General features: G+C 37.4%; 2 protein-coding genes across 3 annotated transcripts in view; both read right to left on the reverse strand.

Moving 5' to 3' along the window:
• TEX26 (testis expressed 26) overlaps nt 1-1,555 on the reverse strand; it is a 66,532-nt gene extending 64,977 nt beyond the window's left edge. Inside the window, exon 1 of one of the 2 annotated variants that reach the window (XM_074303541.1) lies at nt 289-533. In XM_074303541.1, the coding sequence (XP_074159642.1) occupies nt 289-301 (13 nt within the window). In that variant the 5' untranslated portion in view covers nt 302-533. Of the gene's footprint in view, nt 1-288 lie in introns of both variants that reach the window. The other variant, XM_074303540.1, reaches the window with a different exon arrangement.
• A 3,875-nt stretch (nt 1,556-5,430) lies between these two features.
• Nucleotides 5,431-18,536, reverse strand: part of MEDAG (mesenteric estrogen dependent adipogenesis) — a 36,879-nt gene continuing 23,773 nt past the window's right edge. The window contains exons 2-5 of the mRNA XM_074303542.1: nt 17,251-17,360; nt 12,499-12,611; nt 10,452-10,737; nt 5,431-8,690 (exon numbers count right to left, since the gene is read on the reverse strand). Coding sequence (XP_074159643.1) covers nt 8,557-8,690; nt 10,452-10,737; nt 12,499-12,611; nt 17,251-17,360 — 643 coding nt within the window. The 3' untranslated portion in view covers nt 5,431-8,556. The remainder of the gene's footprint in view (nt 8,691-10,451; nt 10,738-12,498; nt 12,612-17,250; nt 17,361-18,536) is intronic.

Genomic DNA, 18,536 nt, shown 5'->3' on the forward strand with positions numbered 1-18,536 from the left:
TCGGTTTTGGAAAGGGGGATGACTCGTGTGTTTGTGTGTCTGTCTGCCTCTCTTACACACACGCACAAAACACACATAGAGTCATTTCCCTCTCTCTCTCTTGTCAACTCTGCACTGGCTTAGGAGGGACCTTGGATTAAACCACACAGGAGCACCACTCTCCCAGGGAGTTCCCTCTCCCTACCTAGTCCAGCAATGATCTCCCGGCTTTGGGCCCCTGACGAGAGCTCCGGGCTGGAGCCGGTGAGGGGCTGGGGCTGGGGGGGCGGGGGGGCGCGGCTCTCTTACCTGGTCCGGACATAGCTGGAATGGATGTTGGGAAACAAGTTCCCGTCAGTCTCCAGTTGTTTGTATGTTTCTGCTAGCAGAGTTCAGGACGCTAGGATCCTTTGCCAGGACTCATTCGGCAGCCGACTGAAATCTAGGAAAAGAAAAATGGGGGTCCGGGGCATTTATTGTGACCCGTCGCCTTGGAGACTCGGGGACACGTCTCCAAGACCTGACTTGACGTGAGCATCACGCGATCGCCGCGCATTGTGTCCAAGTGAACTTTCGTGAGCTGATGGCCCGCGGGCTGTTGTACACAGTTGGAGGGGGAGGGATAAGGCTGTGTCCGTTGTTTGCGGGACTAGTGGGAGGTGGGGGTGACACTGCTGCCCCCTCTCCATTGCCCACCGACTCTCTATTAAAACTCTCAGCTTGTTCAGGATTTTGAGGTCAATTCAACTGAATCTCTCTCTAAACCAAAGAGATCATTTCAAGTGTGATCAGTCGGAAAAGGTGTTGGGAGTTTAGAGAAATCTTTGGATAAACCTTGGTGGCCATTCTTTTGATCTGTGTTGTTCAGTTCACTCATCATGACTTCATTTGGGGTCTTGGCACTGCAATGGTATGTGGGCCAAGAGAAAACACAATCTGCCTCCTTAGCTTAATTTTTATATTTACTCATTCACATGAATTTACAAATTAATATTTATATTCATACATAAAATCCTCTGTTTGGCTTTTAAAACTCTTTAAAATCTTCCTTCCCTGAAACATGTCAAGTCCTTTTACACCTTGCTCTCCCCACCCCTATACTCTCTGATGCGATGGTCTCTGCTGTTGTTCAGTAAAGACACAATTATCTTCTCCTGACTGTCCTCCATTTCTGGAACTCTCTCCCTCCTCATTTCCACTTCCTTGCTTCAAGTCTTGCCTAAAGACCTCCCTTTTACAATAAACTTTTCCTAATCTTCTTTAATCTTAGTTTTCCCCTTTAAAATAATCTTCAATTTATCCTGTCTATATCTTCTTTGTACATAGTTGTTGGCATATTGTCTCTACCACTGGACTGTGATGTCATCCAGAGTAAGGAAAGGATTTTCTTCCTTTTTGTCTTTCTGTCCCCTAGGGATTCTTAGCACCATATCTGGCTCCTAGCAGGCTCATTGACTAGATTTTACTTGGTAAGATACAAGATATTGGGGAAGGTGAGGGAAGAACAGAAAAAAATATATATAGTGATCTAGACCCACACTGCTTGGTGGAGCTTATTTGATAGGGCCCCTTTAAAATGATTTTGGGATAACACAAATAACAATAACAACTGGCATCTATGTAGTGTTTTAAGTTTTGAAAAGTACTTTGCATCCATTATATCAATTGAGTTTCATAAAGGAATTAAATGGGAGTTATAAGAACTTTCTAACCATAAGTTAGAAACTTTGAACAAGAAAACACCATGATCCCATTTCTAGGCTGTGTGTTGCTTTAGAGAGAGAATCAATTGAATTGAATCAATGACCTCAAAATCCTGAACAAGCTAAAAGTTTTAATAGAGAGTTGATGAGCAACAGAGATGGAAACAGCAGTGTCTCTCCCATCTCCCACTAGTTCCCAACATACAACTATCCTTCCCCTCCAATTGTATACAAGAGCCTACATCACCAACTCAAGAAAGTTCTCTAGGACACAGTGCACAGCCATCCTGTGGTAGAGACTACATGTTATGCTCAGCATGTAACAGACAGACCCAAAGAAAATAATGGATGAGTTACCATTCACTTCTGCCCAAGGCACATATGTGACATATAACCCTCTAGTTGTATTCTCTAAGTGTACCCCCTTTCATGCTGAAGGTATGTATGTTTGTGGGAGAGTGTGTCCCAAATTAATAGAGGAAATGTCATCGCTACTCTCACCTATTTTATTAAATGCCTTTAATTTGTAAGATTGTGTCTTCTACCTCATTGGTAAAACTAAATACACCAGTAGGGGATCGTGAGATAGATTTTTTTGAGTGGATATAGGTCTATAGAATACCTTGAACCCTGGGTCCATTTGTAGGGGGCTTGCACGAAAGAGGAGGTACCCTTGGAGCTAGATACTATTAAAAGGTCTTATTTCTGTCCCAACTTTGCTAATGAGCTTCATGATTATGGAGCCTTTTGTTTCTTCATCTGTAAGATAAAGTAATTAGATGAGACTGGATGAAAGGAGATCCCTTTCAATTCAAAGGTCCAATTATTGTGACTCTAAACTCTGAGCCTGTTGTTGTTGTATCATTTTTGGTCATGTCCAATTTTTGTGGTCCTTTTTGGGGGTTTTTTTGGCAAAGATATTGGAGTGCTTTTACCATTTCCTTCTCCACCTATTTTACAGATGGAAACTGAGGCCCAAGATCAGCCAGCTAGTTAGTATTTAAAGCTGGATTTGAAATCAAAGTCATCTTGATTCCAAGATCAGTACTCTATTTACTTCATCACCCAGCTGCCCCATGAGTCTGTGTCAGCATCTAAAATGAGATAGCATTCATCACAATTGAGTCCCTTCTGAAACTGATAGAACTAGTAAAAATAGCTCCATTCATGAAAAATATATTCTAAATGAATGGAAAGTTTATAGAATTTCCAAAGAGTACTTGTTAATAATAGCTTGCTTTTGTAAAACAGTATTACTATTCTGTGGTTCATTCTTTTGAAGAAACATTTCTATTTCAATATTTATATGAGGGCATCATGTTAGCCCTTTCTATTGTGATCTGAGAACTGTTTCTGCATAAGTCATCTGGTTGTCCAAGGCAACCCCTTTAAACAATGAAGTTGATTTGTTTTCAGGTTCTAGAAATATCACACTAAGGGTGGCCAAGTAGCCAAACTATGAATTCCTATTATAGTGGCATTTATTTACATGGTACTTCTAATTCACAGTATCTTTATTCATCAGATTTCTCTTCTTTTGTAGCACTCTATTCATTATTTACATGGAGAAATATATCATTAACCTCTTATTTCCTGTAAAAGAATCCAGAACATCTAGTTTGACATCCCTATCTCTATATAGGGTGTCACTAAATGATGCAAAGAAGAGGAATATCCTTTCTTGCTATATCCAAAGTGTCCACAAATTTTCTAGGGTCAGTCCAGCCGCCTAAGAGACATTAATTAATAGGAAACTGAGGGGTTCCCAATACCCATCCCCAGATGGGGTTCCACCCCTTTCTACACAAAGCTCAAAGTAAGCTTGTTTGTTTCTAACACAGGAATTAAAATTTTTCTTAAAGCTTTTTTGAACTTCCTCTCTCATGAAACCTTTACTTCAATAGCTATGACCCCAACAGCAGTCGCTTCCCTTCAAATGGATTCTGTGCTTTAGTTGCTTTCTTTCTACTCCTTATGGTCCTTTCTTCCATTTCTTCCACAATCTCCATTTTAAGGGAAAAGCCAGACCAGCCAACTTTCATTCTCTGGACTACACCACCATGCTCTCTGCATGGCTATCTCCTTCTACTCCCACCCTCACTTTAACTTTCTTTTGTGTGTTGTCTTTCCCCATTTGAATGTAAGCTCTTTGAAGGCAAGGCCTTTCTTTTTGTTTTTATTTGTATCTTCTGTATTTAATAGGACTTGACAAATAAGTGCTTAATAAATGCCTTCCAATGTGAAGGCATGCCATTTATTGTCTTGTAATGTTATCTTATTGTGAGCCCAAATGGTGTATGGCTCTGACTCTAATTTTTTTAGACAAACATAAACATTTTATCCATCCAAAGACTAGTCCTTTCTGAGCAGCTTCTTTGTGAGGCTATAATATTGTCATTGATCAAAATTGTTTTAGAATTCCTTTTTGAAACTTCCTTCATCGTGGATATAAATTGTGGAGTCTTTAAATTAGGGAGGCCAACTTTATGCTGACTTTGGAAGCAGGATTCCCAAATAAGATATTGCTGTTAGCCCAGCAGAGTAGTTCTGGGACTTGGACATTTATAGGACTCTGCTGTGTAGAAACTGAGTTAAATTGAGTGAATCTAAAGCTACCTCCCCTCCCACTTCCATTTCTTTCCCAAAAACTTAGATCAGGGAAAGGGATTATACTTCTACCAGAGGGGACAGGAGAGAAGAGAAAAATGAAGAGAAAAAAGAAGGGAGGGAAAGGGAAAGCAAAAGGGAAAGAGAAGGGAGATAGAAGGGAAGGGAAGGGGGAAGAGAAGGGGGAGAGAAGGGAAGGGGGGAAGAGAAGGGGAAGAGAAGGGAAGGGGGGAAGAGAAGGGGGAGAGAAGGCAAGGGAGTGAGAAGGGAGAGGCAAGGGAGAGAGAAGGGAGAGGAAAAGGAGAGGGAAGGGAGAGGAGAGATAAGGGAAGGGAGAGAGAAGGAAAGGGAAGGGAAAGGAAGGGCGGGAGGGGAGAGAGAAGGAGAGAGGGAGAAGGAGAGGCAGAGGGAAAAGGAGAGGGAGAGGGAGAGGGAAAAGGAGAGGGAGAGGGAGAGATGGAAAAAAATCCTCAGAACCCAGGACTTTTAAATTCCTTTTTTTTTTCACTAGGACAAATCTTCATCCATTAAGAATGAATCTAAATTATGGGAATGGCCAAAAGTAATTCACACAAGGCTGGCTAAATGAAGTAGGTGATGAAGTAAGAGATGATTCTCTAAAGGAAAGCAAGATTCAAATACACATAAATTGAGAGTGAGAAAGAACCTTAGACATCACCAAAAATCAAACTACATCCTTTCACAGAAGAGGAAGCTGAGAACCAAAGAGATTCATGAAGTCTGATTGAAGCACAGACTTTTAGGAAGCAATGGAGAGAAGCTACAGGCGAAGCTGCTCCATCATGATTGTTCACAAGTAATAAGTCTTTCCAGTAAACTGCAGCACTTGTGAACAGCTCCTGGTTACAGGTATCATGGTAGCTGTAAAAGCATGGAATTAAAAGCAATGGAAAACTCATGTTCTGCCACTTATTAGTAACTATCAGTTCCAAAAAGTCTTAGTGCAGTTTTAAAATAAAATGTTTTGGAGCTTTTAAAATTGTTTTCTTTTCATTTGACTCAGTAAATGTTCAAGAGCTTTATCTTTAGGAGAACAAGAAAAGGAAAATATTTGAGCTTTGGTTTTAAGTACTTCCATTGTTTGGGTACCAAGGTTAGTTCTGAATCAAGTACCAAATCAAAAAGGAATGTGAATTTTTATTTCATTATTTAATCATAAGTAGTACACAAAATACGATATACATTCAAAAATAAACAATTGGCCACTGAATTCAGTAACAGTTAAATACAGCATGGTTCTTATAGAGAAAAAGTGGGTCATTCAAACTCAGTTGTAAGCCTAGTGCTATAACATCTAAAGGTCTTGGCAAAAATGATTAGAATATATTCTGCAAAATTGATGATACATTGTATCAGGTCTCATGGATTACAGATTTTTGAGACTAAAGTTTTAATTAGGTTACTTGGATATTAAAGGCCACTTAGGGCACTGCTGACTTGTTTTATTGTTGTTATTCAGTCATTTCGGTTGTGTCCAACACTTTTGTGACCTCATTTGGGCTTTTCTTTGCAAAGATATTGGAATGATTCACTATTTCCTACTCCAGTTCCCAGTGGAGGAAACTGAGGCAAATAGGGTAGAGTGGCTTGCCCAGAATCACACCAGTAGTAAGTGTCTGAAGCTAGATTTGAACTCAGCAAAAATTAATCTTCTTGACTCTAGATCCAGGATCAACTGTAAAATAAAGGTAATAATAGTACTTATTTCCCAGGGATTTTGTGAGAATAAAATGAGATAATATTATGGATTTTTTCTCTTCCTCTGTAAAATGAAGGGATTGAAACATAAAGATCATCTAACATTTAAATCTATGATTTTTTTTTTGCTGTTTTTCCTCAAATTTTTAAAAGAAAGGTGATCCTTTATTGAAGATAGCTTTCATTATAATTGGAAAACTGGACAAATATAAGTAAGGAATACATCTATTTTAGATTATGTTTTGTTCAATAGTAGAACATAAGATCCTTGAGAGCAGGAATTGTTTCATTTTTGTCTTTGTATTCCTTTAGTGCCTAAAACAGTGCCCAAAACAGTGCCCAGTACATGGTATGTTCTTTTTTTAAAAGTATATTCTTTAAAAAAAGCTTTTCAAATTAAATTGAAACTTGTTTTTTTTTCCTCAATTACTAAAGACTTCAAACTTCAGCACACAAATGAAAGTACAATTCCATTAGAATTCTGTGAAGAGCAATTATCCCCTTTGGTTATTATATACCATTTTCTTTCAGTTTCCCCTAAAGACCCATTGCCATGGAGTTCCAAGTCTTGTTTTGCTTCTACCTGCTAATCCCATTCCGAAAAATGTTTCTTCTGGTTGTTTAATTTCCCATCAAGTCAAGAAGGTCCCCAGCTGTTCAGGAACCACAAAGAAGCACATGGTATTTCATCAAGTTGCTGAAGAAGTATGCTTGTCACCAACACATTGCCTTACCCATAGCAGGTACTCAGTAGATATCTGCTAAATAATCAATCTAGTGGGAAGGGGGCAATCAATTTAATAATTATCATAATAAATGCTAAGAAAATCACTTAATTGCACTTGGCTGAGTGTATACCAACAAAAGAAACCATTAGTAATGTTATCCAGAGTGTCCAAATTGGCAAAAGGAAGCCAATAGATTACAGAAAAATTTTTAAACAAAATTATGCCCTGAACACAAGCATCTGTAACAATATTTATCTATGTAGTTGTTGATGATGGGGGGTTTTTTAATCTTTGAGATGATTGTATCCTCTGCTCTGGCATGGTTCCAAGTCTCTCCCTGGATAAACTCATCACTTCTAATCTAACCACCATGCTGCTAACTCAAGCCTTAATTAACACCCCTTCCTTCGTTCTTCTCTCTCCTAAGATTGGAGGGTTGGAGGGGATAATAGCAAACTTATCCCAATGCCTTCCATTATAGAGGGCTGAAAATCAAATCAATCTACTTTACATCTATTGTCCTGCCTGGTATCTACTCCAAGGAACAAGATGCTTCTGCTGGTTGTCCCCTGTCCTGCCCCCACCCTTTGCTACCTTCTTTTGTCTATTATTTCACAATTTAGATTGTAACCTCCTTGAGAGCAGGAACTCTTTCTTTTTATTAACTGTATCCATTCTGCTTTGTATGGTACCACACACCTAGTAAGTGCTTAATAAATGTTTATTGGATTGGATTGATCTTAACTCAAATCTCAAATGCAATTTTTTTTGTTTGATTTGGTTTGGGTTTTTTGTTTGTTTTTGCCATTAAAAAGAATTGTGGCAAAGATAACTCTTCTTCCATTCAGTTTCTAGTATTCTGATTGCCACAAGCTCTTTCGAAGAAGGAAAATAACAAACATGCACTGCTGTGAATGAAGGAGTAAATTAAATTATTCATTACCTTCATAATACAGCACCAGATATCAATCATCCAGCTTCATAGGATTTCAAACTGGAATGTTTTTAGGGGCCACCCAATCCAATCTCCTCACTTTACAGACAAGGAAAATAAGATCCAAAGAATATCACAAAACAAGTAGTAAGAAGCAGAGCTATGACTCGAAACCAGGTCTCCTGTTTCCAAATCTAACTCTCTTCTCTACTATCCTACTCCTGAACTACCCAGATCACTTTGAACCTGGGGAGGTCTCAGGAATTCACATTTCAAACAGAGGTACAGTTACCTTCTCCATCAAACAAACTAATCCTCCAGATTTATCCGCTTGGATAGTTTACATGAGCAACAAAGAAATTAAACTCTCATTTCTTGGTGTGAAAGAATTTAACCCACTTCTAGCTTTATAAAAACAGAGTACCAATTGCCATAGTGGTTACCACAAGCCTGCTAGATTGGGATTAAGGTAGGAATGTTCCCAGTCACTAAGTAAATCCAGTGCTCTTTTGTCTGGCATGGCAGGAATACCTCTTATTCTGATTAATTTCCACAAAACAAATCAGAAATGTCCAACCACAAGGTAGAGAAAGCAGGCTGTGGTTGCCAAAAGCACAGCTTCTCCCACAGGCCTAAAGGAGAATGTCCCCAGTCCTGATGAGCACATCTCTAAAATGATTCAGTTGTCAGAGCTGCTGGATTATCACATCTTGTAGAAAATTAAACAAAAAAGTCCCTCTAGGGGAGTCTAATGAAGGTGGATGGAGATGGACTGACCTCTCCTAAGGAAATAAAGGAGGACAAAAAGTGGGAAAAGGCCCTCTCTTATCACCACCCCTGCCTGTGACCCCCTAGACACATGCTTTTCAGTTTGAAAAACTCCATTTTACACAAATCGGATGAAATTGTTGGGTCTCTCTTCGGATTCCAAGACTGCTGAAATTGGAAATTCTGCTAGAAGAGGATCCGTCAAAGATGATCTAGGTGACAGACTGCAGGTAAAAACATCATCTATAGAGCCTGAAAAATAGCAAGGGAAGCATGGTTTTATTGTACAGAAATTGAGGGCACAGAAACACATCTTAGAAAACCTCTCCTATGACAGTAATTTGAAGCAACAGTAGAGGGACCCAGACTTGTTGAAAAACCCAGGAGATAAATAGTAAAAAAAAATTCTGTCCTTTGTGTACAAAAATGACATGTCTGGTCAAAAGAGCATGTGCTTATGAGTTTTCCAGCGGTGTAGATGGAATTATAATGAGTGGGTTAGATCTACTCTATCACCATGTTTTGCCTGGCGATCAGAAAGCACAAACCTTTTTGAGAGGGGTTGTTGGGACTGGGAGGACCTTTCAGAGCCATAGCCCAGAGCAATAAACTCATCCCTAAGGTGCTCTCTGAACTTTGCCTGATTTCATACAGTCCTCAAACTGAGTGAGCAACCTCACAAAACAGACCTGGTGTGCCTGTTTAAGCAACAGATTACTTCTTAGTTACTTCTTAGTGGTAAGGGCTCAGAAATGCCTCACTGGTATAAGCAACTTCCAAAAAATTTCCCTGTACTAATGCTGATTAGCAATTATACCGCACCTTATAATGCACTGAAGCAGCTAGGTGACACAATGGATAGAGGGTTGGCTTGGGGCCAGACGACCCGAGTTCAAATCCAGCCTCGGACTCATTAGCTAAGTGACCTGACTCATGCCCCATTTTCCTCAGTTTCCCTATCTATAAAATGGGCATCATACAGCACCTCATTCGCAGGATTGTTGTAAGGACTAGATGAGATAATTATAAAATGCTAAGTATAGAGCCTGGCCAGTAGTAAGCACTATATGAATATTAGCTATCATTTTTGTTGTTATTATTATTAGGGGGCAGCTGAGTGGTACAGTGAGTGGATAAAGCACTAGGCTTGGAATCAGGATATTTCATCTTTATAAGTTCAAATCCAGCCTCAGATCCCTAACAGAGTAAAAGACTGAGCAACAGATTATTAACTTCTACCTGCCTCAGTTTCCTCAACTGTAAAAGGAGGGTCAGAATAGCATCTACCTCCCAAGATTATGATGAGGATCACATGAAACAATATTTGTAGTGCTTCGCACAATGCCTGGCACATATTAGGTGCTACATAAATGCTTATTCTCTCCTCCTCCTCCTTTATAGTTCAAGATAGTTACCCGATGTCACATAGCCAGTAAGTATCAAAGAGAAGACTTAGAATCTACTTCCTCCTGACTGTGAGGCTGGCTTACTTTCTCTCTACCTTCTCAGTTATAGTTATAGTGTCCATAAATGATAGCTGTTGGATCAGTGTAGACTGAAATAGCTTTTCCAGAATTGTTCTATTTTGGAGTGTCCATGAAGACAGGAGTTTTCTCCATCAGCCAGTCAGCCTCCTATCTTATCCTGGATAATTTGTTCACAATAATATATTTTCAGGAAAACAGGGAAGAATCTGTTAAGACTCACAACAGCCCTACCTTTCCTAAAGAGGAAAGGAAAATTACTACTGTGTCCATCAAAACAAAGGACAAAACAAAAAAAAAATGGAATACAGTCTACATTTTACAAAGAAAAAAGGAAAGATAATATATTTCTATTTCAGAGCAGTTTCTACTTCATGTTTTCTATATTATGCTTTTCCCTCCAGCCAATAAGCACTGCTTTATTCCCCAGTGAATTGGTTCCCATTATCTATAACAATGGTTCCATTTTTATGTAATTTATAGGATCCTAAAAGATAAAAGATAAAATTAGGCCTTAAGATTAACATACCTCTAGAAGTAACACTAAATTTCCTATCTGAGAAACTGCTTCTTCTGATAAGAGGTTCACTCATTTTTTCCAGAAATAATTTTATCGTTTCCTTCTTTTCTGGGCTAGTGCTAGACAAATTCAGGATTTTTCCATTAATCTTAACTGTGGTATTGCTGAGACCAAACCAGTAGAAGAAATCAAACAAGGCATCTGCTTTGAATTCATATACAAAATTCAAGTCTTCTCCATTAACCACTTCATTTCCTGGAGGAAAAAACTTCTTGACCACTTCTCGAAAATTAAACTATATAAAAAAAAGAGAAAGATATTTCTTTAACCTCCATGAATATCCACACAAACATTAACATATAAAGATATTTTAAAAAACAATAAAACAACATCAACATAAAAATACATTATCTCTTCTCTCATAATTTGGGGTGTGTAAAATGAAAGTCTGTGTATGTGTCCCTATTTGTGTGTTTCTTAAGAATTTGAAAGACTACAGCTTGGGGATGTTTGCATTAAGCTAAAAACCTTCCCTACCAGATCTTGCCACTAGTGTGATTTAAGTGTTAGAAGACTAAAGAATTAGACCCATCTAATTAACTATCAGTCAAATGATTTAACATAAGTTTATTCTGCCTATTATTGTGTCCCATTTTTATTAAGACTTATTAGTGCCCAAATAAATTCATATTAAGGTCTATGATGTAGACGAATGAATATCAGATTTGTAATTTTTTTAAAAATAGGGTCAAATATATAGCTTTCTAGATATTATCAGGCTATATTCCAAGTCAGAAAATCCTGAGTTCAGATTCTAATTTTCCTGTACCTCAATTTTGCCATCTAAGCTTGAGGATGATAATTACTTTCTACCTAATAGAAAAATTTAAAACTGGCAAGTCCTCAACCTCTGTGGACCGCATTTCCTTATTCTATTAAAAAAAATTCACAAACACCTCATGGAGTTGTCATGAAGATCAGAGAAAATATATATGTAAAGCCCAGTGCTAATGATGACTATTAATATTATTAAAGTCCCTCTCTCCCACTCCTTTGATGTCACTTAGCCTTTTTCAGCCTCCATTTCCACATTTGTAAAATTATAATAACACTACCTGTCCTGTCTACTTCACAATGGTAGTATTATGAAGACCAAATGAGACCAGTTGTAGAAAGTGCTTAGTAGATGATAACGTGTCATGGAAGTATCAGTTCTCATAATATATTCAAGATCTGAGGACATGATTATTAAATTATTAAATGGGGGATACTACTGTCCTGGTTATTCATTGTTCTTTGTTATCAGAATCAGGTATATCTTAGAAGGGCCAATTGCATTTTGTTGGAGGGAAGCATATCTCTAAGAATGGTTTTCACTTTTTTGATTGTAGCACTGTCCTTAAAACTAAGTTTACTATACAGTCATTAAAATTTATTTTTGTTTTTCATAGTGGCAAATATTAATATCCTATCTTCCTTCCATTCAGCGTTTTAAAAACCTGTTGTTGTTGTGTTTCTTTAAGTCATATCATCTTTCTTCTAAGAAGTACTAACTACTTAACATGTCCACATCTCATTTAAGCTCATAAGGTTTGTAATGGGTAGAAGAGACTTATCACTCCCAATCTTAGGTGGCAAAACAGATATAGTGAAAAATGACTTAACCAAGATCTTATAAGTTAAGGCCCTAGGACAAGATCCAGGTCTCCTAAAAACCCATCCCTTTGTTGTTTCTCTAATTCTTGATGCTTTGCCAATTAGTCATTTCCAACTTTTTGTGACCCCATTTGGGGTTTTTTTTGGCAAAGATGTTGAAATGATTTGCTATTTCCTTTTCCAGCTCATTTTTACAAATGAAGAAACTGAGGAAAACAGATAAGGAAGCTGAGGCAAACTTGCACAAGGTCACAGGAAAACTTGCACAAGGTCACACAGCTAGTAAGTGTCTAAAGCCATATTTAAATTCAGCTCCTCCTGACGCCAGGCCTGGCACTCTATCCACTGCATAACTGAACTAATTCTTAGTAGCACTGAATTCAGACAGTTCAAAACTTACCTCAAGTCGGTAGCTTTCTCCAATCACTGAGGAAATGACTGTATCCATCCCATGCTCAATCTGTCTTCTGATCTTGGGGTGTCGTGTATTCACAAGAAATGCATATGTCTTTTCTAAAGGTAGAAAGCACAGTTTAGAGATGATTTTTCATCTTTTACATAAGCACCTTCCTTCACAATCCACCGAGCCATCCTTCACAATGTGTTTGTAGTTCTATGATTTTATGGCATACTTCTTACCCTCACCCCATTTTGTATGACATTATTAATGTATTTTAAATAAAAAATTAACATTCCCTTAGAATTTCACCACATATTTTGAGACAGATTGGGAAAGCATAAAATGACATTTAGAAGAAGATTCTGAACATGGCAGAATAGGTCAGAAAATTTCTGACTCTCCAAATTTTCTCCACAAAAAAAAGAGAGATAGAACATCACTTCAGAGGGAATGTAGAGCAGAAAAATAAACAAAAGTCAGAGTAAAGAAGTTGTTCTCCTAAAATTATATAAGGAGACCCTAGGAAATACCTGATCTCCAGGTGTGGAGATTTAGCAGAATGAAGTGGAAATACCTCTAGACCAGGTCAGAGAAACCAACAAACAACAAGCCCTGGGGACAGCTAGACTTGGGAGCCAATCTCAGCCTCAAGAACTTTCATCTCACTGACAGTGTGGGCGTCTGGTCCAGTGGGAGAAGATTGAAGGAATTTCCACACAGCTGCACTGGCCAAACCTGATCTAGGCTGAATTGCTGCTGTGAGGAAAAAGGAGCCTGCACAAACCTGGGAAATGCAGTGGCAGAGGCACAGTGGGCACCTGGCTTCAGTTCCAGTGCAAAGAGGACAGCTGTACTTGACAACCACCAGAGAGATTGAAAAGAACAAGAACATTTATAGGATAGCATGACTCAAGAACCCTAGACATGGATTAGGAGATCCCAAAGTTAAGCTCTGGGACAGACCTCAAATAAAACAAGACCTGAGGCTTGGGAAATAATTCCTCATATGTTGGGACTACAATCTGATTATACTAATAAATGGAAAAATAAAATAAAATAATAAATAAAAAATGAGTAAGCAAAGGACTCATGCTATCTGAAAAATATGATAAAAAAATTGATATAGGATCACAAGAAATTATCCAGAAAAATTGCCCTGAACTTCTAGAGCAAGAGGACAAAGCAAAAATACAAAAAAAAAAAATTATTGATCACCACCTGAAAGAGATGCTGGGAGGAAAATTTACAGGTGTATCATAGCCAGGTTAAGGAGAGAATATTGGAAACAACAAGAGCAGCTGTGGGACAGCATGACTCAAGAGTCCTAGCCATGGATTACAAATATAGAGGAGAATCCAAGTTGGAGTCCTGGGGATAGATCTCAGGGCTTGAGTTTTTAAAATAAAATTTTAAAAAATAAATAAATGAGCAAGCAAAGAAGAAAGAACCCAACAAAAATAACTATTATGGGGATAGAGAAGATCTGGATACATGGTCAAAGAAAGATCATGAAGCTAAAAAAAAAAAAAAAAAAAAAAAAAAAAAGAGCCACTTCTTTTTTCAATGAGAAATGTCAAATGGTCCTAAGCACAAAAAGAATTCTTGAAAAAACTTTAAAAGGACTTTAAAAATCATGAAGCTAAAAAAAAAAAAAAAAAAAAAAAAAAGAGCCACTTCTTTTTCAATGAGAAATGTCAAATGGTCCTAAGCACAAAAAGAATTCTTGACAAAACTTTAAAAGGACTTTAAAAATCAAGTGAGAGATCAAGAAAAATTAGAGGGGGAAAAAGAACATTATGAAAAAAAAGTCAACCAATTTGAAATAAAGAATCAGAAATTTAAGGAAGAAAATAATTCATTGAAAACTAGAATGGGGCTAATGATGTTTTGGACACCAAAAATAATTTTTAAAAAAATCAAAAGAATGAAAAAGTAAAATAAAATATTAAACATCAGAAAAACAACTAATTTGGAAAAAAAGATCAAGGAGAAATAATATAAGAATAGCTGAACTACCTAAAAATTATGATTAAAAATAATTTTCATATATTGTTTTAAGAAATTATCAAGGAAAACTGTGCTGAAGTTCTAGAACAAAAAGGCAAAACAGAAATTGAAAAAATTCACCAATCAACATCTGAAAGAGGTCCCAAGAGGAAAACTTATAAGATTATCATAGGCAAATTTTAAAACTCCCAGGTTAAAAAAAAAATACTGGAAACAACAAGAGAAAAAAAAAATTAAATATTGTATAGCTGCAAAAAGGATTACATAAGATCTAGCAGCTACTATGCTGAGGGAACAATATATAAATTTAGAAGGGTATAAAAGTCTGCTAAATTCAGAAAGAAATAAGAGTGCAAGGGAATAGGGTCAGGAGAAGCATTCTTGAAGAAGCAAATAGATTAAAGAATAGGAGGGCAAGGTAGTGAGTAGAAGTAAAGCAGAAGAATGAGGAGGGATAGAAATGGGGTGAGGATGTTAGTGAGGAAAAAAAATAGAAGGAAAACACACAAAAAGTAATTATACCTTGGAATAGAATGGGATAAATTTATCCATAAAATAGAAATTGATAGCAGATACATGGAAATGTTTTTGTATTTCTCTTCTCATTTTATATTTAAGTTTAAATTTTTAAAAAGAAAAAAATTAGGTGTAAGAATCACTGTTTTAAAAACTTTGAAGTCTATGACCTTAGTTGAGAATTTGTATCTGAATCTTATACTTAGGAGGTGACATAATGAAGCAAAGACTGAATCTAGTCTCTATTCCATTCTATTTAACAAGTATTTATTAAGCATCTACTATGTACCAATACTGTACTAAGTATTAAGGGTACAAAGGGAAAAAAAGTCTCTGTCCTCAAGGAGCTTACTATATATTACTGAGACATTAAGGTATAAAAGTCAGGAATTTAGGAAAATATTAAATTATAGTCTTCTTGTTTCTTAGGGGGGGAAAGTCTTTTTTTTCCTAATCTCTCACCTGTATAACAAAGTTAAATCCCAAGTAGTCACAGAATTAGTTACGTGCCCAAAGCTCTAAATTAGTCTATCCCTCAAGTCCTTAGACTTCCCTTTTCCTTGAATGAAAATGTCCACTCCAACTTCAAATTTAAATCATCAGAATTTTTTGAGAAATGAAAATTAGAGTATATTTTAAAGAGGAAAAAAAAATATTCCCATATCATCTGGTTCATATAGCACATTTATCCTTAGAGATCCCAAAAGCTAGCCGTTTCTGTTTGGGACCAGAATTCTGGAGTCAGGTCTACCCAATTGAAATACTTTTAAGTTTTCCAATTTGAATGATTAATGGCTAATAAATTTGAATGCTCTCCCACGATGCAGCATCTGTCTCTTTTGCCTTGACCACTCAGCTAAGCTGTCCAGGTGGACACAAAGATGTGTCAGCCATTAAATGCTTTTGCACAGTGCATTAATTTTCTCTAGCAACCCTCAAAAAAAGACCAGCAAGCTCATTCAATACCCTGATTTCCAAATTTCCTCTAACAAGATTTCACACAGCTCTGCATTTTTGACAGGTCCTATGTATCTCTGCCTGTACTTTTAATGCTGATGCTAAAGTAGCAAAGGCTTTTTTTTTTTGTTCTTTAGTTTCCTCCTGAGTGAGTTAGGCAGGGGGTGGACTTGATATATCTGTGAATTACAGCTCTATAGAAATATCTGGCTCTCCGGTCATCATCAAGCCAAACAGCCTCAGCAACTAAGCTCTGCTAACAGAAATTGCTCTTTATAGTGGGCTCTGTTCTCTGCCTCTGATATCTCTCTAGAAAAAAGTATTAGAGTGTTGAATTATGGAGAGAGTTTCAAGAATCTTGATGAGAATGAATCTTTGATGGGTTTTATTTTGAAGTCCATCATCCCTTTACATCTTGCACTAAATGTAAAATGACCATCTGAAAGCAAATATGATGACTTGAAACAGCTCACCTTGGAATTTTGAACAAGGAAGATATGTATGGGAAGTGCTAGGTTTAAGGTGAAAGGCTCTGAGTTTGGATCCTGGTTCTTATCAACTGACTGAATGGGGGCAAGTCAATTAACCTTAGAAATTGAGGTAATGAAATGGATAGGGTACCTGCAGATTCTTAACTGCTGTGTGACCTTGAGCAAGGCACTTAACCCTGTTTGTCTCAGTTTCCTTATCTGTAAAATAAGCTGGAGAAGGAAAGGGCAAACCAGTATCTTTGCCAAGAAAATCCCAAATGGGGTCACAAATAAAACTAATTAACTCAATAATAACACAACTTCTCTGGACCTTGGTTTCCTCATCTGTAAAAATTACAGGATTGGCTTACATAAACTCTTGATTCCCTTCTCCAAATCTTTACCTTTGCTTCTATATTATCCTTACACCAAAAAAACTCTGAGAGGTATAGTAACTGAAAAAGAAAATGCAGAAAGATTTTCATAGTGGGATTCTAATTAAAATGGCTGTCAATTGTTGGTGTGCTTTGCCTGTGATTATTTTACCTTCAAAGGGCCCTTCTGCTTTCTTCTTAGGCCTGAACCTTCCTTATGACCATAATAAATCCCATCTCCTGGACCCCTGCCATGATCTCTGGGCAATGATGTAAACCATAAATGTGCCAATTTCAGGCTTGGAGCAAGCTCTAGTATCCGCAGGTCTCCCACCTGGCCACTGTGGCGAGGGACCCAGAATGACAGAATCCAAGTTAAGGATAAAGCACAGCAAAAGAAAGCATCATGGTCTACTTCTCCAACCCACCTTTTGAGGAATCTCCTTCTGTTTGGACGTTAATAAAGAACAGCATTGGTCTGCTCAATATAGTTTCCCGATAGTCTTTGTAATCACAATAGTTGGTCAATTCCACATACCTATTTTAAAATAAAAAAGCAGAAATGATTTGAAATAAAACACTTCTTGTCATATGACATTGAATGAAAGTGCTGAAAATAAGACAATAAATTTAATTAGGGAAAAGAAACCTTTCCTTTTGTCTCTTTCACCTCTGGGGGAAAAAAAAGAGAAATGGAAAAACTTACTGTTATTCCTAATAAAGGGTATTACTGTCTAAAAAATGGAAATATTACTTAAGGATTTTTTTAAAAGTTCATTAAGTCCTGGAATCTTGGAGCTGGAAGGAACTTTGCTGTTTTCATCTTTCTTTATAGCCCCAAATCTGGCACATAGGAACTGTTTAGTAAATGCTTGTGTAATAACTGACTGACCTTTGAGATCATCTCTTCCACTACTGGGATCCTCCTATCTTTCTACGATATCCTCAACATGCAGTCCTCTAGATTCACAGGGAAGAAAACAATGGCCATTTTATTTTCAGCTAGCTCTAATTTTGAGAATATTTTCCTTTATAGTGGGGTCAAAGATTTCTATCCCTGTAACTTCTACCTACTAGTCCTCTCCTTAGCTGCCAAGATGACCTACCATAGCCCAAGTCTCAATAAACTCCTATAGCTTACTATTTCTTCCAGGATCAAATATATAAAAAGTTCCTGGTTAGCTTTTCAAGCCCTTCATAATTTGGCTCCTTCCTAATTTTCTAGTCTTTTTTATATATTACTCTCTTCCATATCCTCTAATAATCCATCAGCTATCTCCTTGTTCCTCAAACAGGATACTCTCATGCAATGGTCCTCAAACTTTTAAAATAGGGGGCCACTAACACGCCCTAGCTGTGTGACCCTGGGCAAGTCATTTAACCCCAGCCCTCAGGAAATAAATAAATAAATGAATAAATAAATAAATAAATGAATGAATGAATGAATGAATAAATAAATAAATGGCCAGTTCACTTCCCTCAGACTGTTGGAAGGCCGGAATATAGTAAAAACAAAAACTCACACTGTCTCCGCCCCTCAGCCCATTTGCCATAACCCGGCCAGCCCCATAAAGGTCCTCAGGGGCTGCATCAGGCCTGCAGGCCATAATTTGAGAGGCCCTGCTCTAATGTCTTACATGGAAAGGGTAATGTTCTCCCTCCTCAGTTCCACTTTCTAGCTTCCTTCAAGATAGATGACATTCCACTTTCTGCA

The sequence above is a fragment of the Sminthopsis crassicaudata genome, chromosome 3 (genome assembly GCF_048593235.1).
Source record: "Sminthopsis crassicaudata isolate SCR6 chromosome 3, ASM4859323v1, whole genome shotgun sequence".
Taxonomy (NCBI): Eukaryota; Metazoa; Chordata; class Mammalia; order Dasyuromorphia; family Dasyuridae; genus Sminthopsis; species Sminthopsis crassicaudata.